Raw genomic sequence first — 24251 nt, forward strand, 5'->3', positions numbered from 1 at the left:
TTTTATTTAGACTTGAAAATTACTTGCTACATTTTTGCAGATCATTTTCTATTGTCTTACTAGACAAACTAATTGAACTGCGCTCTTGCTCTATTTAATTTAAATGTTATTTATTCCACCAAATAAATCCATTTAATGTACAATGTAACAGGCCACAAAATCCTCTCTTTCACAATCTCCGCTCTCTCTTGATTTCATCCTAGCTAGGAAAAAAGTTACTTTTTTAATACATAAGTACAGTTTAATGTGAATACTTTTTTACTTTCACTTGGACTTTTAATTGAGTAAAATCTTCACTGAATTCAAACAGTACTTTCACATAAGTAATTTCTGAGTACTTTTGAGTGAAAGAACAAATCAATACGAATCCTCTGAAGACAGGTTCGAAAAGCAGGAACTTTTGTGAGGGTACAACCGCAAATGACGAGTTCTATTCTCAGACACAATCCCATAGCAAGACTCTCATTTATGAGTAAATGACAATGCATTAAACATATTTAATTAATATAATTCACAGGGCTGTCAGGTGATTATGTTTTTAATAGAATTAATTACATGATATGCTGATTAATTAATCGCAATTAATCGCAATTAATTGCATATATTCAATATTTGTTGAGAAAGGCCCCCAAATAAAAATAATTCAATATGTAATAAATGATTATAAATAATCATATTTAATAATAATAATTATAATGAATCCAATAAATGTATTAATTCAGATAATTAAAATATATTACATTTTTGTGGGAGACAAGTAAAGCATTGATAAGACAGTAGCGTAAGACGGACGCTCTTGAAGCGTTTCACTTTGGTTGCGTTGCATCAAATACACAGCGTTTTTAGGTCGCTATGTGAAGTTAAACATAGTTTGAAATTTAGAAAAACATGTCTCGAGATCCATGAATTCAGAGTTGTGCTCTTTCCAGCTTTGTTTTTGAATGCAAGAACATGTCCTCATCTTGTGCTGTCTGCTGTCAGTAAGTGTTGTTTGTTGCCTGTTCAGCTGGATTTACTGTTACTGTTACTGCCCCTGCTGAAAAGGTGGCAATTCAAGCTTTAATTGCTTCATAGTAGAAATATTTCTTATTTTAGTTTGGGGGCATAATTAATTGCATTAATGTTCTTAACGCATTCTTTTTTATATAATTTATCACTCTGAATTAACATGTTAAATTGACAGACCTAATTATTTATTATGAATCCAATAAAATTATGTAGAAGGGTTTGTTTTAGATGCTATCAATACGTTGATATTGTGCATTTCAGTGTCTATCTAAATGTATTAAAATGTGCTACAAGCACACATTACACAGATCACACATTGATCTGTTTGTCTGTCTGCAGCTGAAGCTGTTCCATTCAGAACTGCTGTCTCAACTGGAACAGAAACTGGAGTTGGACATCAAATATCTCACAGTGAGTGTAAACTATTGCTCCACGATTAAATGCTTTTGTCCATAAGGAGTCAGCTACCAACATCACACTCTGTACTAAAACGTCTTAAATTGTTGTAATAGTATACATGCATTTACTAAAAAAGGAGATGGAAACCCCATTGGATTGCATCGAGATACGAGTCTTATTACGTGTTTTGTATTATTAATGCATCTGACTTAACTCAAATGGACAAATGAATTCAAAGTGTTTGTCATGTTAAACCCTTAAAAGTAAATTTAGTAGTTTGTTAAATAATCAGACTGTTAATTCAAAAAGTATTTTATGCAAAAATACTTTTTCAAATTGGTTTACACATCACTTGGAAACAATTATATACATGTGATCTGTAACTCACTCTTAATTTCTCAAGATTTTACATTTGTGAGTACAATGTTTTTTGTGTTTTTTTTTTTTTGTCTACAAGATTAAGATGAACTTTTGACTGGTAGTGTATATGAAATCTGTTTCCAGGCAACGCTGAAGAAGTACCAGAGTGAGAGGAAATCAAAGGTGGAGTCGATTGAGCGCTGCCAATCGCAACTCAAGAAGCTGCGAAGGAAGAGTCAAGCTAGTCGCCACCCAAACAAATACGGAGACAGAGAGATGCAGGTACTCTCCTTACAATACGCTGTTGCAAATCTTGATATTTTGAAGATCAGGATCTAAGTAGCCCAAGCTGAATATACAGTAATTAACTGAAACTGGAGTAATGGTTGTAGGTCAACAGCTAAGGGTCTGGGCCGGTATAAGTTGCAAGACTGATCCAATGAAACGTGACTTAAGTCTGCAGTAATTGCAGAGTTAATTTGATCGCACCTTTAAGCAAAGCACTTAACCCAAATTCACTCCAGGGTCATTTTTGCTACAATTAATGAACAGTAAGTCACTTTGGATTAAACATGTCTGCTAAATGACTGAGTATATTGTATTGCTTGCCAGCTCTGTGACTGCTGTGTTCATTACTGAAGTCTTAGTGGACACTGTCATGTACTCCCGGTCATTTGTAGTCTGTGTGACTCATAATGGTCAATTGAGCTGAGAATGCCGTTTGTGCCCTACATATAAAGCTGATTTGTGAGTTGAAGAGTTTTTTTATCCGTGTGTGAATGAGTGTTGTGTTGCATGTATTCTCCAGCACGTGTTGTTTCAGGAGTTAGTATATTGCTTGTGTACACTTAAGCTGTGCTGTCACGTGTGTTAATCAAAAGGGAACAGGTCAGGTAAAATGAGATTAAGCAGATATCTGGTCCAGCTGACTTGAGGGAAGAAAAAAGTAACATTGAAGGAGAGTGAGAGATAAAGAAAAACAGGACTATGGTAGTTGGAAAGAGGTTGAGGAAAGAAAAAGGTGAAAGGACTGAGATACTACAAGAAAATGTCACTTAAAGGGATAGTTTATCCAAAAATGTCAATTCTGTCATTATTTACTCACCCTCATGTTGTTTCAAACCTGTTTTCAAACATGACTCATGCTCTATATTCCAAGTCTTCTGAAGACAAACAGCGGCTTTGCGTGAGGAACAGACTGAAATTTAAGTAATTTTATTGAAAATCTCTCTGTAACAGTATGTGGAGTTGATGAGTCGTCGGCAGGGGGAGCTGGATACTCTGGTTGCCGTTGGTTACCGCTCTGCTCTGACAGAAGAGAGGAGGAGGTATTGCTTCCTGGTGGACCGTCAGTGTTCAGTCACCAAGATCCTCGTCAACTACCACTGCAAGGTAACAGGACAACTATGAGCCAACAATAGACTCTATGTATAGACACTTCCGCATTTTGTCAGAAGGGACGCACTTACATACAGTGCCACACCGAGGTGGTTGGTGGTGGGTAAGAGGCAGGAGAGGGGGGATTTCTTTTTACATGTTATTAACGGGAGTTTCTCCAGATGACATTGGACAATATCAATCACACATTTAGACATGGAGCTGTTGCTTCATCCTTTAACAGGAGAAGGGGTTTAACAACGTGTATTTTGAGTTACCGTATATCGACCACAATAAGGGTGAAAATTCACAAGCCATAGACCAACAGCACTGACTTAGCAAGGCCCCCTATTCTGACTGTATTATACATGTCATTATTTTGATTCATCTTGCTAGATCAGTGTTCCCAACCTTTTTTCAGTCATGTTAAAAGGACTTACTTTCAGTGGCAAACCTGAGCTTGAGATGATGTACACAGACCGACACGAAGCTCCACTTCCACCATTCTCAGACGTTCTCTGTACTTATTCTTGATGTATGTCAGGCTAGAAAAAACTCAGTCCGCACAAATAGGTTGTGGAGAAGGGTAGCAGAATTGCAATGGTGCTACTTGCAAAAGCTGGATATTCTTTCTCCGCAGTTATCCAAAAACTGTCCAAAGCCATGTCTTGAAATTAAATTTTTAAACTGCGATCTTCCCTTAGGTCTGTGAGTTGCTCTTGTACATGCAGTGGCATGTCTGTTGAGCTTTCCAGTCCCAATGAACTCCAAGGACCCAGTAAAACTGCACTCAACAAAAGTTAAAAACCTCTCTGCTTGGACTTTTAAATGCTGGGCGATAACGCCAGAGAGTTTGCTGTTTGAATGTGCACTGCACAAGGGAAATATATCAAGTTGGCCCTGTTCAACGAAAGAGAACCAAAGTGCAAGCTTAGACCTGAATCCTTGCAATTCGTCAGCTGAGGTGAGAAAATGTTTGTCTTTGCCTTGCATTTTTGCATTGAGGTCAGTGAGATGCTTAAAGATGTCAGGCAAGTAGGCGAGTTTTGAACATCATGTTGCATCTGAAATCAACTCAGCATATCCTGAATTTTCTCCAATAAGGAACGTTTTTAACTCTTCCCTCAGTTCGTAAAGTCATGCCAAAACCTTGCCGCATGATACCCATCGAACGGTCGTGTGTAATAATAGGGTCTGATGTTCTGCTCCCATTTCCTCACATAAAATCGTAAAAAGACGAGTCTATAATGGGTGCGCCTTGAAGTTAACTATGTCTACTGCTCTGTCCAATACATCGGAGAGTTCATGCGGGAGCGTATTTGCAACCAGTGCACTGGATCAGATTTTTTCCAAAACCACATTTTCAATATTTGAAGACATGTCATCGATTCGCTTGCTAATTGTATTGTTCAACAGGGGAACCTTTGATATTTTGTCAACTGCATAATATTGACAATGGCTTTGCATATTGGTAAGATAACCATCTCAGTGATTGTGTAGGGTTTCTTCAATTTAGACACTATTTCAGCCAGATGGTAGCTAGCCTTCAGTGCTTTCTCTGACACCTTTTTACACTTCATCATTACTTGCTCTTGTTTTTCATGTTGACTTTTTAATCGAATAAAATATTCTGCATCCTTACTTGCTAGTGACGCGTGATTTTTGTCAGATGCCTTTCTAGTTTGCTAGGAACCATTGCTTCATTCGACAGTTTGTTCCCACATACCAGACACAGAGGTAAAGGACATGACAGATACCTGATAGAGGTGAAGCCGTATGACAAGTAACTGTCGATGTACTGTCTCCTCTTCATTTTCTTGCTGCTGCTCTCAAATAACCGCTCTGGGCTGCTAAAAGTTGATAAAGTGGATGGCCCAGAAGTATCTGGAGCATTTCCTTTCAGAAATCATTCCATATTCGGGTGCGCTATCCATGTATTGTCACTAGTAGCTACCTAGGACTACGTAACTGACTTTTTTTATTTCAGAAGAATATGGTGCTTTACTGTATTCACATGCTTTGACTAGGGGAAAATGATAATAATTTACACAAAACATTTTTGTGTTCTCAGTGATGTCTTGTCACTCTGCGGATGGCGCTAAAACCTCAGCTGAGCAACGGACTGTCCCTAACTTAATATTTTAGTGTTTGTTTGTACTTGACATGAATTGCTTGTGTTGTTGTATTCCTCACTTGTAAATCACTATACAGTTGCTGGATGCCAATCACTGGACGACAGCTGTGCTCGGCCGTTCTGCGAGCCTCATATCGTACTGTATGTATTAAAACTTGTTTGAGCTCATTGGAGATAATTTTTTTACTTTTACTACATAATATCACATTTGTTGTGATTAATTGTTTTATTTTAGAAAGAAGAGTCATTTTCTGCAACTTTCGCTATGGCTGAGTACAATACTGGATGCTCGTTATAGCCCTTACATTTTACCGGAAATACGTAGGCTACATGCAGTGCATTACATTAGGATGAAAATAAGGTGCATTTTGAACTGTTCTGAGACCAGTGCAGACAGACAGCACATTGGAGGTTAAGTCATTCACTAAATAGGGAGCAAGGGAGCATCCTATAGCTTTCCTATGCAGCCAAGTGCATTCACTCTGAAAATCCGACCAAAAGTCAAGTCAAATCATTTTCATTTGTATAGTTTTTTATTTGTGCTTTTCCCAATATACATTGTTTCAAAGCAGCTTTATAGAAAATCAGCTGTAATGTCTGTAACATTTCAAAAACATGAATAGCCAACACCTCCTGGGCAAATAATAAACTATTTGATGAAAAAAAAAAGACTTTGAATTGCTTGGTGTTATTTAAAATTTCACAGCTTAGTCATGTTGTCCACATTTGTAGACATACATTTTTAGGCAAACTGTTTGCTGTAGATTTTTTTTTTTTTGCATGTTTATTAGGGGCTATAATTAATTAATTAATAATTTTCTTTATTTATCACACATTATACATATACAGTGAAATTCTTCTTTTCACACACCCCAGCTAGGCTCAGAGTGCAGGGTCAGCCATGATACAGTGCCCCTGGAGCAGATAAGGTCAAGGACCTTGCTCAAGGGCCCAACAGTGGCATCTCAGCAGTGCTGGGGCTTGAACCCCTGACCTTCTGATTAGTAACCCAGAGCCTTAACCGCTGAGCTACCACTGCCCGCAAACTACTTGTTACATGGATACATGGAAAATGCACACAGCAGTCGCGCTCGGGTCTCAGGAGGATAGCAATCACTTGAACTGTCTAAACAAGAATATTTTGTGTCTTAGGTGAGAGAGCTCTTGTCGCAGAAGCTGTCATCTTGGCAACAGTCATGCTCCCAGCCGACCAAACTACCAGAACGAGCCCTGAACCTGTTACGTCACACCGCCCCCCAGAGCTCTGGAGGAGCAGGACTTGCAGAGGTGCTGCGCAATGCTAAACTGGGAATCTCGCAAACTGGAGAACAAGTGAGGGGCTCCAATTTACACTGTATTCTAAGAACTGGTTTTACAGGCAGAGACTAGGTGTAAGGTAACTCTAAACATAATTTTAATGAAGAGGCACCATTTAGTGTTCAGACAAACACTCCAAATTAGTGTTTTATTTAAAAAGTGCACTCAAGAATTTTTTTTCCTCATTTATAAAGTTTTACTTCTAAAGAAATGAGTTGTAATTTTGAAACATATGAATAAAATCATGAGCACTCACATCATGAGATGAAGACTCTGGCCATATCAGTAACCTTATAAAAGCTGCTTTATTCTACATGGAGAGGGTCCCCTCATGGGGGCTGTCATGTTAGAATCACATGTTAGTAACCACCCTGATATTGGACACTTTTACTCATGAATTTAATGAATCATGACATTCTGTGGATAGTCTACAATGGCATCAGTCACTGAAAACTATTGCGTTTGAATGATGCTGCATCCACACCGTTAGATGTCAGTGTAAGTCCAAGATGACGTATTCAAAAGATTACTAAGTGCACCTTTAACTCTAGAACGCATATATAACCTTACCCCCATACAATACATATATATGTGGGTCGATAAAGACCCAGGTGAAATCTAGATGCTTATTCTTTTATTCTTTCTTTTCATGTTTTTTATATATTTTATTAAATTCTAAAGAGTTTTACACACATTGAAAATAAAGTAGGACTTTTGAGTGACAGTGTGAAAAGGCTATTTTACAGAAGTATTCACAATTTCCATTTTGATGGTAAAATAAAAATGTCTCAACAACCCTACCCACAAAAACACGTCGCTGATTCTTGAGATAAGGGACAAAACATGTTTTAAATCTTATTTTTTATTTTTTATACTTAATTAATTTGAAATGGATATATTTGTAGACAAAGGTCTCAGCTAACGAACTATGTAAGGGAACAGGTTTTTATTTTTTATTATTGCAGTCCATTATTTGCCATCTATTTTCCCTGAAATGAATAAAGGTATAAAAATGAATGTTTTCTTTTCCTCTTTCAGAGGCTGTCTGTACAGGAAGTCCCGCCTTTGTTAAATGGTGACAGTAGCAGCCGGTTGCAGCAGCAGCAGCAGCAGCAGCGGTCAGCCCAGTCTGAAAACCTCTTCCAGTCTCTCCCGGGCCTTTCACCCAGCACCACTCTTCACCAGAACACCCACTCCCAGCACTCTTCCCTCCAGTCAGCAGCAAGCGTGCCTGGTCTACAGTCTCCACCCTCTGTCAGCCACACCTCCCCATCTTCCCTCAGTTCTCTGCAGGGTCTCACCCCTCCTGTAACTGCCCCTCATAGCCCCCCATTGCCCCACAGTGCCCCTCTGTCCCGCGCCCTCACACCTGTGCCCTCCACACCCCTCCATGAAGTGGCCAACTCACCCACCACCTTTAATGTGCTGAAAGGAGCAGAGCTTTATGCTACCTCTACTCTACCGTTGCCAAGGAGACAGCCCAGCGAGATTAGGACAGGGTTCTTGGGTAAGTGATTGTTTGGTTTTGGCCAAATTTAAAGTCAGTTATTGAGTGAATCTCACAATTAAATGGCCAATCATATTTCACCACAAAATCAAAAGGAAAAAATAACTAGTTATTCTTTTTTTTTATTTTTTTTTATAAAGAACACTATTTTTAGGCCCATTAAGATTTTTTGCATTGTTAATTTTTCATGATAATTAAGCACATTTTCCCACAAAATATGTTCAGTTCTTATAATAATACATTAAATGACTTAATTTTAATGATTATATTTGTCATTTTGAACCTTTATGCTATTATTATTTCCTGTGGAATGAAAAAAGAGAATTTTTGAAGAGTCTTTAAGCAGCTCTTTTCCATTCAACAACAGTTCATAGTGACCACTGCTCTCAAGTGCCAAAATGGACAAAAAGTACTATGAAAGTATCATAAAAGTTGTCAAAACGTATGCACTATATTCAGACTGATATCACAGCGAAATCAGAAACAGTAGGTTGACTTTTCTTTAGGTACAATCGGTCTGTGTTTACTGAAATTTGAAACACTACCCCCAGTGGTGAAAGCAGTAAGTGTTGTTGGGCATATGGGCACCTGATAACTCAATTTTCCAGGTGAAATGTCCACAGAGGGGCACCAAAAGTGAGTTGTGAAATGAGTTTTTTTCAGCTGTACAGGCTGTAATACAGTGAAGAGGAATGTATGTTTTATAAACTGAAACCCCAACCCAAACCCCAAACTTAAACCTACCATCAGTGGAGTAAAAATGTAATTATTCAGTCAAAATCTTCCCCTCTGCTGCAGAGATATGACATTTTGGAGAAGGTTGGAGATCAGTAGCTATGTTTCCATCCAAGTTGCAAATTTAATTTATGAGAGAAACCATAATATCATAAAAATATAATGTGCAAATAAAGCCATTCCATCCCATGTGTTCAAAATAACAAAATCACTTCCGGATAAATTGTAGCCACTGTAACTCTTTTATTAATAAAATACTTGCATTTTATAACATGCAGACAAAACACTGTAAAGAACTTGTCTCATGTCTGGGAGAGGCAGCGCGCCACACAGTTCTGGGAGCACTATGTGTGTGCATTCTTCAATCCTTATTTCAGTAGTTTGCAAGTTAATGCAATCCTGCGTTAAGGATGCAGGATTGCCCAGGCTTGCTGTCCTGGGCGAAGGGCTCGAGACCCCCCCCGGACTTAGATTAGTTATTGATGAAATAGATAGGTGGGGATGGGGAGGTGGAGGGATGCTGGAAGGCTCGATGCCACGTAGAGGTAAGCAGCTGTTTATATATGCTTACTCTGGCAGTGTGATTGGTCGGATTAAAAGAACTTGCTCCTCCCAGACTTTGCTAATGAAACTCCATGTCTTTACCGTGCGGATCTATAAGCTATTTTTCAAAAGTGTCAATAAAACTGCTCTTCGACACAGTTTAAGTTTTTATTCAATTTATTTGCTCTACAAACTCTTTGCAGGCTTTAGATTTACTAGACAGGATAACCAGAGCAACATTTTATATGCAGAGATTGGCCCACTGGTTAGTCTAGATATGAACGAGTTATTCAGTTACATTACTTTTTATGCGCATATTGTATTCCTAATAAATTCAGTCGGAGTTTATTCCATCATAGTTTATGCGCATTTCTTCTTATCAAATAAAAAATGTATCCACCTCAAGCGAGAGTATACATTTTTGTGGTGATGTGGGCGTGGCCGTGTGACGTCCGTGGAGATCGAGGCCAAGAGAAGGAGAATGGTAAGGACTGATACCTGTGGGAAATTATCTCTGCAATGGGTCGGCCGCAGCCCAGAACAACGGGTGGCCGTGCTCACAAGCATCCGCTCGCAGACGTCTGCTCACGGATGCTTGTGAGCATGGCCACCCGTTTGCATTCGCTCAACAGCTCTGTGACACCTGCTGAAGGTGGCTGCTGGCTGAAGAACGCGATGCCAAGGAAGTGTTCGATCTGTTGGTACTGGAACAGTTCATCACTCCGCTACCGGAAAGGAACAGTGGAGTGCATCACTGGATGGGGCTGTCCAGCTGGCTGAGGACCATATGGCAGCGTATTCGTGGGCCAGAAAACCCTCTTCTCTCTCTCTCTTCCCTCCCCCTCCCCTTCCCCTCATCCTATTCCTGTTCACCGGAAACAGGCAATCCCTACCCCAAACCCGGTTCCCCGGTCCCATGGGCCGTTCATTCTGCCGGTCTCCCCTAACCCTCTCAGCTCTCCCCCACAGGCTGGTGAATCCGCTGCCGCAGGTGTGGCCGTGAAGTCTGGGCCGGTCTGCTGGAGCTGCGGAGAACCTGGGCATTTCCAGGACCGATGTCCACAATGGAGGTGGAGACATTGGTCCGGGTCCACGATGCACCACTGGCCACCCCCGATCGAGCAGGAGCATACCAGATGCCTGTGAGTATTAAGGGGGGTACATATCAAGCCTTGGTGGATTCAGGTTGTAATCAAACCTCCACTCACCAAAGCTTGGTTCAATCCGAGGTTTGAATACAAGCCAGTGGGTGAAGGTAAGGTGTGTGCATGGGGATATTCACGATTACCTCTTAGTGCCCATCACAATTTAATTCAAAGGGCAAAAGCAGAGAATAGAGGTGGCGATTACTCCCCGCTTCACCCATCCACTAATTTTGGGTACGAAATGGCCGGAATTTACAACTTTATTGAGGGGAATTTGTGTGGATGGGTCCTGTATCAAAGTGTATCGTGTGTGGGGGCGATTCACTGGCTGGGAAGGCGGTGCTGGGGCTGTCTACGTCAGCTCCACATTAGGATGACTCAAAGGAGTCCTCCGGCAACACCAAGAGCGCCATTGCGCCCCCTTCCATTGATCGAGGTCCCTTTCAAAAGAATTGGTATGGACCTCGTTGGGCCATTAGAACGGACGGCACACGGGCATCACTTTGTGTTGGTTCTGGTGGACTACACAACGCGATATCAGGAAGCAGTGCCTCTGCGCAACATTTTAGCACAAAGTGTTGCGGAGGCACTCTTCAGAATTATCTCCCGAGTGGGGATTCCTAAAGAAATCCTCACTGATCAGGGAACGAAGTTAATGTCACATACACTATGCAAACTGTATGAATTATTGAGGATTAAATCAATTTGGATCAGCGTTTACCACCCTCAAATGGATGGCTTGGTTGAACGATTTAATCAGACACTAAAGAATATAAATTGTAAGTTCGTACACAAAGACGCTCGAAACTGTGGCTCAAGCACCTATTATTTGTAGTATGAGAGGTCCCGCCAGCCTCCACGGGTTCTCCCCATTTGAATTATTGTACGGGCATTGACAGCGTGGCGTGCTCGACGTCCTATGGGAAAATTGGGAGGAGGAACCTTCAAACAGCAAAAAACAAAAGTCAATACGTTCTTGACCTGAGAGCAAAACTCCACACACTGGGGCAATTAACACAGGAGAATTTGCTCCAGGCTCAAGAACGTCAAAGCCAGCTGTATAATAGGGGTACTCGGCTACAGGAATTTGCACCGGTAGATAAAATCCTTGTATTACTCCCCACATAGAGCTCTAAATTACTCGCCAAATGGCAAAGGCCCTTTGAGGTCATCCATTGTGAGGTTAAACTAATGGATAGAGGCAGAGCACATCAGATTTACGGTCCCAGTGACGCTGGCGATGGTGTTTCTGGAGCGGGAGGAGCTCGGACCGGAGGTGAACTTAAAAGCCACCAATTGAGCCACCCCGGTCACTTGTGGAGACCACCTCTCCAGAGGTTGCCAGATTGCAAAGAGAATTCCCCAACATGTTCTCAGCTTCCCAGTCGTACAAATCTCATTGAGCACCATATCGAGACGATCCCGGGGGTAGTGGTATGTAGTCGTCCTTTCCGATAACCCGAGCACAAAAAAGTGGTTCGGGAAGAATTAAAAGCCATGCTAGATATGGGAGTAATAGAACAATCACACATTGACTGGGCCAGCCTGGTAGTGCTGGTCCCGAAGAGTGACAGCTCGGTCCAGTTCTGTGTGGATTATAGAAAAGTTAATGCAGTGTCTAAATTTTATTCGACACTGGATTTATTGGTAGATCCCCTTAACTCCCATGTCCCGTGAAAAGATGGCATTTTCCACACCGTTCAGATTACACCAATTCGTGACACTTCCATTTGGTTTGTTCGGGGCCCCGGCTATGATTTGGGCTTCCACTTGGGTCATGGGCATGTGCGGCCCCAAATTGATAAGACCGCAGTGATTGCAGCCTGCCTGAGACCTAAGACCAGAAAGGAGATGAGACAGTTCCTGGGGCTGGCTGGCTATTAGATTTGTGCCTAACTATTTGACCGTCACCAGCCTTCTGACTGATCTCATTAAAAAGGTGGCACCAGATCCGGTCCAGTGGACAAAGTCGTGTCAGCAGGCATTCACGCGGGTGAAAGCTGCACTTTGCGGCGGGCCACTCTTGCATTCCCTAGACTTCTCTCTCCCTTTTTTGTTGCAGATGGATGCGTCGGACAGGGGGTTGGGGGCTGTATTATCCCAGGTAGTGGAGGGGGAAGAGTGCCCCGTGCTGTGCACCCTCCGGTACTCCCTGCTTGGGAGGGCCTTCACCCTGTGTTCAGACCATGCCCTGCTCCTATGGCTCCATCGCATGAAGGATGCCAACGGCGGATCAGCCGTTGGTATCTGGCTCTCCAGCCTTTTAAGTTTGAGGTGGTCCACAGGCCGGGGGCGCAGATGGCTATGGTGGATTTCCTCTCTAGAAATGGTGGGGGGGAGTAAGTCACAGGCCGGATGGCTCCCCGACTTGAGTATGGTGATGGGGGTATGTGGTGATGTGGGCGTGGCCAAGCGATGTCTGTGGAGAGCGAAGCCAGGAGAAGGAGAACGGTAAGGATTGACACCTGTGGTAAATTATCTCTAACAGCTGTTCTGTGTTTCAGTGAGAGCTGGAGGGGGATAAAAAGGGTGTCCAGACTGTCGGATGGGAGAGAGAGATGCACACAGCAGAGTCCAGTGTGTGCATTTACATTACTTTGAAAAGTGAACCTAAGGTGCTTGTACTGAAAAGTGTATAAAAAGACTTGGATTGTTTATCCGGCTCCCACTTCCTCCTTCACAACCCAGCAAGAGATTCATCACAGTTTTTTATGCACATTTTGGAATTTTTATTCACATTTTAGTGTTTCCATCCAGCAGTTTTCCCAAAATGCACATAAAAATAAGTGGACGGTAACCCAGCTATGACATCAAAAGGCATTTGTTCTCCCGTGTCTTGTGACCAAATGTCATCATCAGCTGTGGTCACTATAAATGGTTGCTGTATGGAAAAGAGCTGTGTGAAGATTCTTCAAATTCTCCTTATGGGTTCCACAGAAAAATAGAACAAAATGAGTTTTGAACAAAATGAGTGTGAGCATTTAACAACAGATTTTTTAATTTTTTGGTGAACTGTTCCTTTAATTTAATTTGGCATTGCATGTCTGTCATTTGCTGTCACATCCTCATTTTCATCCGTGTCTTCATCCAGGCTCCACTCTTCCTCGTGTGCTCCCTCTCTGTCCTCCCTCTCGTGTGGAGGCCCTGTTCCTTCACTCTCCTGACTCCTCAGAGGGAGAGAAAGGAGGAGAAAGAGGAGGAGGCTCATGTCTGCTTTCCTTCCTGCCGGGAGACACTCTGACCCTGCTGATCAGCGAACCCAGAGACGGCTGGCATTACGGCCAAAATGAGCGCACTGGACGGTAGGAGACTGATGTCAATCATTCAGGAGTGAAGGGAAATAAATGTTAGCTATGACACAAGTGAAAATGAGTCTGTGAGGGATGGTAAAGTCAGTTTAGAGAGTTATATTGTTGTGAACCTTGGTATAGATTATTTATACAATGTAACATTGAAAATACAAAAAATCTCCAGTGAACAAAAAACTCTAGAACCGAGAAATAGAGGCTTGCACTCCCGCGGAAGTACCACGGGCGCGACCCAGCGCAACAGAGTGCGGCGCAGGACAAGTTTTAATTGCTAAGTGCGGATACAGGCAAAGAAAGGTACATACAAAACTTTACCAACCAAAGGTAAATCAGATATTTGGCAATGTTTTCAGTTGTATGCAACAGGGAGGGAAAGCACCTTTCTTTTGCCTGATGTTTTGTTTTTTTCTCTTACTGTTTTTTTACGGGTGGGAATTGCAAAAAATAGCCAATGACACCAGAGCGGTCAGGAGCTGGACAGAATGTTACGGGAGTGGGACTGAAAAATCTACGTAGCCCTCTACCTGTAGGCTTTTGCAGGCTGTAGCGGGACAAAACGTGAAATTTGTGGGTGTATGACAATGTACGTCTTAAGACGAGTGAATGTCAATTGTGTAAGCCTTGTTTTTGTTCACACAAGTTTCAATATGGTGTCTACCATGACTAAGGGTTATGGTCCAGTCGTTCACTGATTCTTGGCGCATGGCTAAATAATTGTTTAAAAATAATTGCATCAGCCATATTGGGGCTCTGTTCTTCGAATATACACTCAAAAAACAATTTTAGCCTATTTTTAAGATTTACACATTTCAATTTCATAACAAAATTCCCTCAAATTAAATTTACGTTTTATTAATTTAATTTTGCTGAAGATTATGCAATTCAATTTGAGGGAATTTTGTTATTAAATTGAAATGCGTAAATCTTAAAATAGGCTAAATCATTTTTTTAAGTGTAAACTAACTGATTATCTCATTAAGTTTCAGGGTAACTTAAAAATTGTCCCTTTTTCTAAGCACACTTAGCCGATATATTTCTAGCGAAATCAAAGAAAGAATGGGTGCAATGTTATTTTGAACCAATTCTGTCCAAAAAGAAGGTGTTTTTGAATGTGTTGCGGTGGTTCGAAACAACTCACAATCGCAAACTTTCAGGAAAACTGCTTACCAGCTGCTAAACACCTTCTTACTGCTATTGGCCCACGTCAGCGGTGGGTGTGACCCAAAGCTCCACCTACTTTGAAGGCAACATCTTTTTCCAGATGATTTCTTCACTCAGTCAGAATCAGTCAGCATGAACATACTGGAGTTGCCAAGCTGATGCAAACTTAACTACATCTGTAGGATTGTTCACATAGAGACATTTTTCAAAACCATGTAATTGTTTTATAGATATTTACCCATAATGTATTGAAATACTAACATACAGTATGGGCATCACTGCAGTGTGTTTATTGTGTCTATTTAGAGTACCACAGACACACCACATTAACCCCTATCCTTAATCCTAGCCCTAACCTTACCTTAAAAAATAACCTTGGTTTTACTACAGTAACCATAGTTTCACCATGGTATTTTTTGTAAATTTACAGTAACCACAAAATTAACCATGGTTACTACAGTAATATTACCATCATAATACTGTACTTACACCATGGTTAATTGCATTAAAACTACTGTATGGTTTCTGCCAAAAAAACACATGGTTACTACAATGTTAGTAATACAGTGATGCAGTGTACACACAATCGATGCCGAGCCACGGGATCATTCACTGTGACCAAATCACTGCGATGAAATCAGCATTTATATTCATTTTCATTTTTATCTATTATTTTAAGTAGTATTAAAGGAAATATTAAGAGTGGAAACAGGAAATCGGATGGGAAAAAGAGTGGGACAAAAGGCGGATTTGAACCACGGTCGGCAGGAAAATGTACACATTCACACACCGTTTTTACACTCCATGTCACTGCAGCGACATCTGTTGTTTAGTTTGTCGTATATTTCTTTGGTTCCACCAGACTACTAGAGTGCAAATAGCGGCACTGTGTGGCAGATGCTATTTACACCGGTGTGCAAATAGACACTCTGTTATTTTAACTGGGCTTTAGATATTAAGTATCCCATCATATTTTATATGGATGTTCTAATCTCTCCTTCATAGGAAAGGCTGGTTTCCCTTCTCCTACACACAGTCTTACCCAAACACATCCGGACAACAAGATGTCAGGTCTGTAGAGAGATTTTCACTCACTTAAAATTACATTAATGCCAAAATAATTAGCCAGCTGCCAAAATGTTTTGCTAATGTTTCAAAAGGGTCTGCATTCCCATAATTCTATCCTTTTCCCATGTCTCTCATCCCACCTTTTTCGCCAACACAGTCCCCCTCCCCTTTCTAAGGTGAACAGCACAAGCACAGGGCAGTTGGACAGGCTGCCTCCTGCTGGTCAGATGCAGCAGGCCAGTCCTGACTCAGAGGACGAGAGGCGCGTCGTATCCCAGCGTGTCAGCACCTTCAGGCCACGCCCCTACAGCATGCTGAACCCTGAAACCAGCAAGATGAGCCCTCTGCTTACAGGACAGCGCCTGAGGGACAGGGTCAGACATATTCTCTTTTCTAAGGCAACATCAATCCTCATTGCATTCACACTAATAACAACAGTTGATCCGAAGGGTGTCTACAAGAGGCTGCATACCAAATTTTGTGAGAACTGACCATAGGATGGCACTATTATAAATACATATTTGCTTATATCTCAAGAACATTATGTGCTGTAATCCAGATTCCTCTCCTCTGAATCTTTGAGAGTGCCTAAAGCTAGAAGTAACAGGGTTTTACATTTTTCCCACCATCTTAAATTCTCTGGAAAACCTGAAACCTGAAAATTGAAGTCTTCTTTGGCTGTTCATGTGATTCTTATGAAACTGGAATATTTTATTCAGAGATGCTCCCCTTGTCTGAATATGCATACATCCCTACTATATAGTATGATGCCAAAAGCAGTATGCCAAAAGAGAAGATTGTTCGAATCCTCTGTATTCATAAAACAGTAGGCGATGAAATACTACATCCAGCGAGATTCTAAAGTGCACTGGACACTTTACCATCCCATTATCCCATGAGAACAGGAGCTGGGGGGATGATATATTCAAATTGTTGAATTTGTAAAAGATTACGGAGAAACAGAGGGCCTCTTTTAAAGACACTCCAGGGCGTGCTGAGTGACTCCAGTCAGGCTTCCTAAGCAACCAATTGGCCCGGTTGCTAGGGTGGGTAGAGTCACATGGGGTAACCTCCTCGTGGTCGCCATAATGTGGTTCTCTCCCTCGGTGGGGCGCATGGCGAGTTGTGAGAAAATTCTCAAAACAGTGCAGTTGTGATCAGCGAAAATGTAATTTACCATCAAACAACTGTATCCACATGATCTTTTCTTTCACATTTGGCTATTGTGGTCATATTGTGGCTATTTTGCTTCATATAAATATTAACTTTTTTTACTTTTCAGTAGCACTTTACAGTAAGGTTGTATTCGTTAACATCACTTAACTACATTAGTAAACATGAACTAACAATTTTATCTTTATAAATTAGCATGAACAAAGATGAATAAATTCTGAAAAAAAAAATATTGTTCATTGTTAGTTCACGTCACAAGACCTAATGCATTTACTACTGATAACAAAAATACAACCTTATAGTAAAGTGTTACCTTAATTCTTTCTCTTATCCACATCATCCATTCTTTTCTACTCAATGGAATTGAATGGCTTTTAATCTGATAACTCGCTCTTCATTTTCTTTTTCCTCTCCTCACAGATGTCCACGGATTTCACCTCCCCACCTCCGTCCCCGACCAGGTAAAGCTAGTCAGCTCTGCTTAAAGCAATAGTTCACCCAAACATGACAATTTTGTCAATAGTTACTACAAAAAAGGGACGTTCCCAACATATTCATCCATCATTTTTGAGTCTGCATCCAGCTTCAAAAATTGCGCACTGATGGCAATGGTGAACATGAGCTAGACACGATCTTCAGTGTAGGTTAAGACTTACATTTCGGTCTATTCGTCACACACAGCTATAGTGTGACTTCAGAAGACTTGGAATATAGAGCATGAGTTGTATGGACTACTTCTATGAGAGTTTTATGGTGCTTTTTAGGCGTTTTCTTGAACTATTTAGGGCTCAACAGCTGTGGTCACTTTAACTGTCGTTGTATGTTGCTGCTTTTTTTGGTGAACTATTCCTTTAAAGAGCATTTTAAATCAATTGATGTCTCCATGGCAGGTCAGTTGTGATGATTTATGCTTTGCCTCCACACAGGATCAATCCGTTTGCCCATATTCGGCTCAAGAAGACGGTGACCAATGATCGCTCTGCCCCAATTATACAGTAGTACCTTCAATTATTGACAACCAGAGAGATGCTGTCTATAACAGGGCCACTAACGCTTTGCTAAGAGTACCTCTGTATCACTGAATAAGGTATTCAACCTTTGAGAAGCAAGTTTTTGATACTAGACTTTTCATTCTTATTTTTGTCCATTTAAATTCTGACAATAACCAGTGTCAGAGAATTATATACACAACACGTTATCAGAAGTGGCTGGGGGTTGTTTGTATCCAGGAGAAGCGCACATGGGGATGAAGTGTCGAAATGACTTTATAACATTTGATTTCATAATATGCACAGCAGATTCTTCAGTCTTTTATAACATATAGTGTGATGTATCTTTCAGCATGATTTCTACAACACAAAGCAGGAAATTACAAGATGAAAATGATTACAAATTATTTTTGTGCTTTGTAGAGATGCCCCATTTAAAACATCTGATGAAGCATTTACTGTTTAAACATCATGTTCTTTAAATGCATCAGATTTAGCTAGAGCAGGACCCATTCCTGCACCTGAAACAACAAAGATTTATATTTACATTTATCGTTATTGCCAGATGCATTTTACCGACTACAGGAGACACTTTCAAAGACACTGTAATTATGTGCTGCACTGTTTTGTAGCATTAGGCATTTTTAGCAGTTCTTTAGTCAAAATTTATATTTTATGGGGGAAAAAGTATACAAATGCAAACCTTAATAGCTATATTTTTATTGTTTTTAGACACTAAATGGAATAGTTCAGTCAACAATAAAAATGTCATTATTTTCTCACTCTAATGTCATTCCAAACCCTTATGCTCTTATTGTTTCTGTGGAGCACAAAAAGAGAAATTCATAATGATCTTTCTGATTCAAAAACAGTGTGCCATCACGGTTTTAACCCCACGCAATGCACCACGTTTTGGAAAGGAGAATGAGATTTGAGAAATACCGAGGAGGGGATGATTTTCAGTAAATAATGACGTAAATTTCGATCTGTTCCTCACACAAAGTTATTGCCTTCAGGAGACATGGAATGTAGTACACAAGTCATATGGACTACTTTTGTGACGCTTTTATAGTGACAGACGTGGTCGCTATGAATGTTCCATGGCATAGCATATGTGTTTGGAATAACATGAGAATAATGACAGAATTTACATATGCCACATGATCATACCGTCTGTCATCACAAGATACTTTCCCTAGAAAACCAGAGTTACTAAACAAGTTTTTGTTTTATTGAATATAGACAAGCCGTCCTTGAACATTCTGGGAGAAATAGGTTGACTGCCTGGTGCAGTCAAGTAGAAGTAGGAATCAGCTGAATGATTGAATGGAAAAGTGTAGAGTATTTACTGAAAGACTTGGTTAAGGGAAAAAGTACATTGTTTTTGAAAGTCTGAAGTGAAGAGGCTCTCAGCTCGTCTCTTGTCCCCCCTTTACAAACAGTATTGTATATTTAGTCAAATCCTAAATCTCAAAAACTAAAGTTTGTAGTCTTGAGTTGCAGCTGATTCTAAGCAAGAGATATGATATGGCTAAGAGTGAAGCTGGTGTGTGCAGAGAGAGGACTTCTGAAAATGTGCAAGAACGGTTTGGAGGAAGTGACGGTGGTAAAGTGCTGTAGCTGAAGTTTTGTAAAATAGACAAAAAAACTCTTCTTTACACCTTTTTTTTTTTTTTCATAAATTTTAGAAAGAGTGGATTTTGTTACGGTGTTTATACCCAGCAATTTGAAATGAACTAAAAATATGATGATATAGTAATCGTAGTAATTTGACCTTTGGGCTTGTTTATCGTAGTTGTCTTAAAAGTTGCTTATAATAGTACGATTTTGCACTGATACTGACATAACATTATTCTAATTATTAATAATGATAATCTTGTTCATTCAAAACAATATTCTTCCACTTGAGGGTCTGTTTTATTCTGATACCTTCAAATATAATAATAATAAAAAAAAAACATTATAATTAGATCTTAAGTTGAGTAAAGCAAAATCAAGTTAATCTACAACCTTATATATATATATATATATATATATATATATATATATATATATATATATATATACATAAATGTATATATATAATATAAATATATATATATAATATAAATATAACTATCTACTGAGAATATATCATGTTTTTATTAGTTCTAAAGTTGAATTTCCAAACTAGTGTACTCTATGTGAAATATTATCTCGAGGACCCTTCCTATGAAACACTGGCTTTATTAACATCCATATTTACTGTTTGCTGTATAATCGTGTAAGTTAGACTGGTTACTTCACTGTACTATTTTTGAGATGAATAAATCCTTATGCTATGAAGCCGTTTGCAGGGAGCTCTTGGGTCAGGCACATTAAATCCATCACCAGATGTTTTTTGGATCAGATGTGTTTGGAGTCTCTTTGGATCGGTCATATATTTTTTTGGACTGTTCTAACTTTATGCTAACTGTATCTCCCTGCAGTGTCTTTTGAAAATGAACTTCAATAAACAAAGTTAATCTCTGCAGTGTGTTAATTTCTATACAAATAATAATAATGTAAACAAGTCAGTTTGTAGCCGGATAAATATGACTCGCCTTTGTACAGCAATGATTATCTATTACTACAACACATCCATTTATCAAGTTTGTGAAAGAAAATCTTATGACAATAGTGTAATTAAATAAACAGCTTTTATTGAGAGCAATCCATCTAATAGGACAGAAGGAAAGGTGGGTGTGGACTGTACAGGATTCTGAAGGACTTTTTTCACAGTTTTTTCAGCCATTCCAGGTTGTTCCCTTGTGGGTCACATGGGTGTGCTGGAACGTCCGGCATGTTTCCATCATCTCGCACTGGGACTGAAGGTTTAATATGATAAATAAGATCAAACTTACAGGTAGAGTATAACAGGCTGTTAATTAGCTAATAGCAAAAAAAATAATAATAATAATACGCACTGAAAAAAATTTGGAGTGGGGTTTATTAAAAAAAAGAACCAAGGAAACAATTTCCTTGCAGAAATTGTTAGTAAAAAGACCATATTTTCAAGACCATATTTTCAAACGTAACAACATACTCATTCATAAAAACGATATAAATCAACTTGCAAACACTGAAACCATGCAAGCTTTAATTATTCAAGCCTGGTGCATGCTGGGGACACCAGCTTTGAAAAGTTACTTCTTTTATTAACCAGTGAATTTTACTCAAATTAACGAATAAATATGACAAGTTTTTCTACTTTAGGATTGATACATGATGATGCATTGTAAAGATAAACAATCATAAATAATATTTACTTAAAAGCTAGAAAGAGCATATATTTTTACATGTTTGAACTGAGACCAATGTATACAGTATGTTATTCACTGATAATAAAGCATTACAGTTGAAGTAAGAAGTTTACATACACCTTAGCCAAATACATTTAAACTCAAGGTCAGTTAGGATCACTACTTTATTTTAAGAATGTGAAATGTCAGAATAATAGTAGAGACTATGATTTATTTCAGCTTTTATTTCTTTCATCACATTCCCAGTGGGTAAGATGTTTACATACACTTTGTTAGTATTTGGTCGCATTGCCTTTAAATTGTTTAACTTGGGTCAAACATTTTGGGTAGCCTTCCACAAGTTTCTCACAATAAGTTGCTGGAATTTTGGCCCATTCCTCCAGACGGAACTGGAGTAACTGAGTCAGGTTTGTAGGCCTCCTTGCTCACACATGCTTTTTCAGTTCTGCCCACAAATTTTCTATCGGATTGAGGTCAGGGCTTTGTGATGGCCACTCCAATACCTTGACTTTGTTGTCCTTAAGCCATTTTGCCACAGCTTTGGAGGTATGCTTGGGGTCATTGTCCATTTGGAAGACCCATTTGTGACTGAGCTTTAACTTCCTGGCTGATGTCTTGAGATTTTGCTTCAATATATCCACATAATTTTCCTTCCACATGATCCCATCTATTCTGTGAAGTGCACCAGTCCCTCCTGCAGCAAAGCACCCCCACAACATGATGCTGCCACCCCCATGCTGTTCTTTGCAAGCCTCGCCCTTTTTCCTCCAAACATAACGATAGTCATTATGGCCAAACAGTTTCATTAGACCAGAGGACATTTCTCCAAAAAGTACGATCTTTGTCCCCATGTGCCCTTGCAAACTGTAGTCTGGCTTTTTTATGGCAGGTTTGGAGCAGTGGCTTCTTCCTTGCTGGGCAGACTTTCAGGTTATTTCGATACAGGACTCGTTTTACTGTGGATATAGATACTTGTCCCTGTTTTCTCCAGCATCTTCACAAGGTCCTTTGCTGTTGTTCTGGGATTGATTTGCACATTACGCACAAAACTACGTTCATCTCTAGGAGACAGAATGCGTCTCCTTCCTGAGCGGGATGATGGCTGCGTGGTCCCATGGTGTTTATACTTGCATACTGTTGTTTGTACAGATGAACATGGTACCTTCAGGCATTTGGAAATTGCTCCCAAGGATGAACCAGACTTGTGGAGATCCACACATTTTTGTCTGAGGTCTTGGCTGATTTCTTTTGATTTTCCCATGATGTCAAGCAAAGAGGCACTGAGTTTGAAGGTAGGCCTTAAAATATATCCACAGGTACACCTCCTGTTGACTCCAATTAGCCTATCAGAAGCTAATTGGCTAATTGCCTATAGGCTTGACATCATTTTCTGGAATTTTCCAAGCTACTTAAAGGCACAGATAACTTGGTGTATGTAAACATCAAACCAACTGGAATTGTGATATAGTCAATTTAAAGTGAAACAATCTGTCTGTAAACAATTGTTGGAAAAATTACTCATGTCATGCACAAAGTAGATGTCCTAAATGACCTAAACTATAGTTTGCTAATATGAAAACTAGGTAGTGGTTAAAAAATTAGTTTTAATGACTTCAACCCAAGTGTATGTAAACTTCTGACTTCTACTGTATAAAAATTATCCTTAACAGAATGCTTGTAAAATAAACAAAGATTTTTTTCTTTAAGATCATCCCAGGGAACAAAAGAACTGCCCTGATTGAAGAATCATCCAAATATATTAAATGTGCAACATCTATAGATTCCATTGGGATAATATACCTGGATAATTGTATGGAATTGCGGCGTTCAGCATTCCTGTGTACTTCGTTAAGGGACTCAAAACCGGCACAATGCAAGCTGAGAGCAACACAAAATAAATTTCATATTCAAAATTTCACAAAGCAGAGAGACTAACCATGTAAACAAACACTGATGAACAAATGTACATATATCTCACTGACTCACCCAGCAGTCCCAGTCCACAGGCAGCTGTGACTACAGGCTCCTTATTCCACGCGTTCTTCAAAAACCTTCCAACTAAATACAGAAAGATTGCTGTCAATGCATCTTACCAACACACACACCAAAACTGTACAATGCTTCTGTACTGTACCAATAGCTATTTTCTTAGAGGCTTGCTTGCCATTCTTTATACCGTTTATCAGTTCATACCTTTACTTAAAAATAAAAAAAGAAGAGATTTCGTCGTCTGCCAACCGGCTAGAATATGGTCATGCTAGCAAAATTCTGCGTATGATGAGAAATGTTCCCAATTCACCCTACTGTGGTGGTACAGTGATAACCAGATGGTAATACCATATACCACAGTAACATTAAATTTTTACAATTTTAATGGTATTATTGGCTCCGTGTAAAAAAAAAAAAAAGCACTGCCATGGCATTTTTAGTACATTTCGTCGGTGTTTTAAATATTTGTACATGTCTATTAAATCTAGAATTATATTCAACAAAAGCAAAGCAAACGTCAGCTAGTTTGAGTCTCCAAGGTCATTATTGTATATTCACACATTTTAAATAAACAGTTTTTCAGTACACGAATATATGACAATATCTCTCTTGGACTTTTCAAAGAATCTGCTAATGAAGAATAGGATCGATCCGAACTGATGTAAAGAAAATCACATCTTTCATGCAGCTGACATGCTAAGCGTACTTACAGGCCGCCATGTTTGCTTCTGTAGTTTGTCTCTGGCGTTTGCTTTTG

The 24251-nt window shown here is 39.7% G+C and overlaps 2 protein-coding genes across 2 annotated transcripts in view; one reads left to right on the forward strand and one right to left on the reverse strand.

Moving 5' to 3' along the window:
• LOC127452623 (brain-specific angiogenesis inhibitor 1-associated protein 2-like) overlaps positions 1-20242 on the forward strand; it is a 33304-nt gene extending 13062 nt beyond the window's left edge. The window contains exons 6-15 of the mRNA XM_051718245.1: positions 1348-1419; positions 1912-2049; positions 3007-3159; positions 6431-6610; positions 7634-8102; positions 13617-13827; positions 16000-16065; positions 16220-16436; positions 17656-17696; positions 18162-20242. Coding sequence (XP_051574205.1) covers positions 1348-1419; positions 1912-2049; positions 3007-3159; positions 6431-6610; positions 7634-8102; positions 13617-13827; positions 16000-16065; positions 16220-16436; positions 17656-17696; positions 18162-18234 — 1620 coding nt within the window. The 3' untranslated portion in view covers positions 18235-20242. The remainder of the gene's footprint in view (positions 1-1347; positions 1420-1911; positions 2050-3006; positions 3160-6430; positions 6611-7633; positions 8103-13616; positions 13828-15999; positions 16066-16219; positions 16437-17655; positions 17697-18161) is intronic.
• A 641-nt stretch (positions 20243-20883) lies between these two features.
• LOC127452656 (NADH dehydrogenase [ubiquinone] 1 alpha subcomplex subunit 3-like) lies at positions 20884-24244 on the reverse strand. The gene is made up of 4 exons (XM_051718292.1): positions 24205-24244; positions 23492-23563; positions 23306-23383; positions 20884-21070 (listed from the first exon to the last, which is right to left on the reverse strand). Exons 1-4 carry the CDS (start codon positions 24212-24214, stop codon positions 20979-20981), a joined length of 252 nt encoding a protein of 83 aa, XP_051574252.1. The 5' UTR covers positions 24215-24244; the 3' UTR covers positions 20884-20978.
• Between the last annotated feature and the right edge of the window lie 7 nt (positions 24245-24251).

This window comes from Myxocyprinus asiaticus, chromosome 15 (genome assembly GCF_019703515.2).
Source record: "Myxocyprinus asiaticus isolate MX2 ecotype Aquarium Trade chromosome 15, UBuf_Myxa_2, whole genome shotgun sequence".
Lineage (NCBI taxonomy): Eukaryota > Metazoa > Chordata > Actinopteri > Cypriniformes > Catostomidae > Myxocyprinus > Myxocyprinus asiaticus.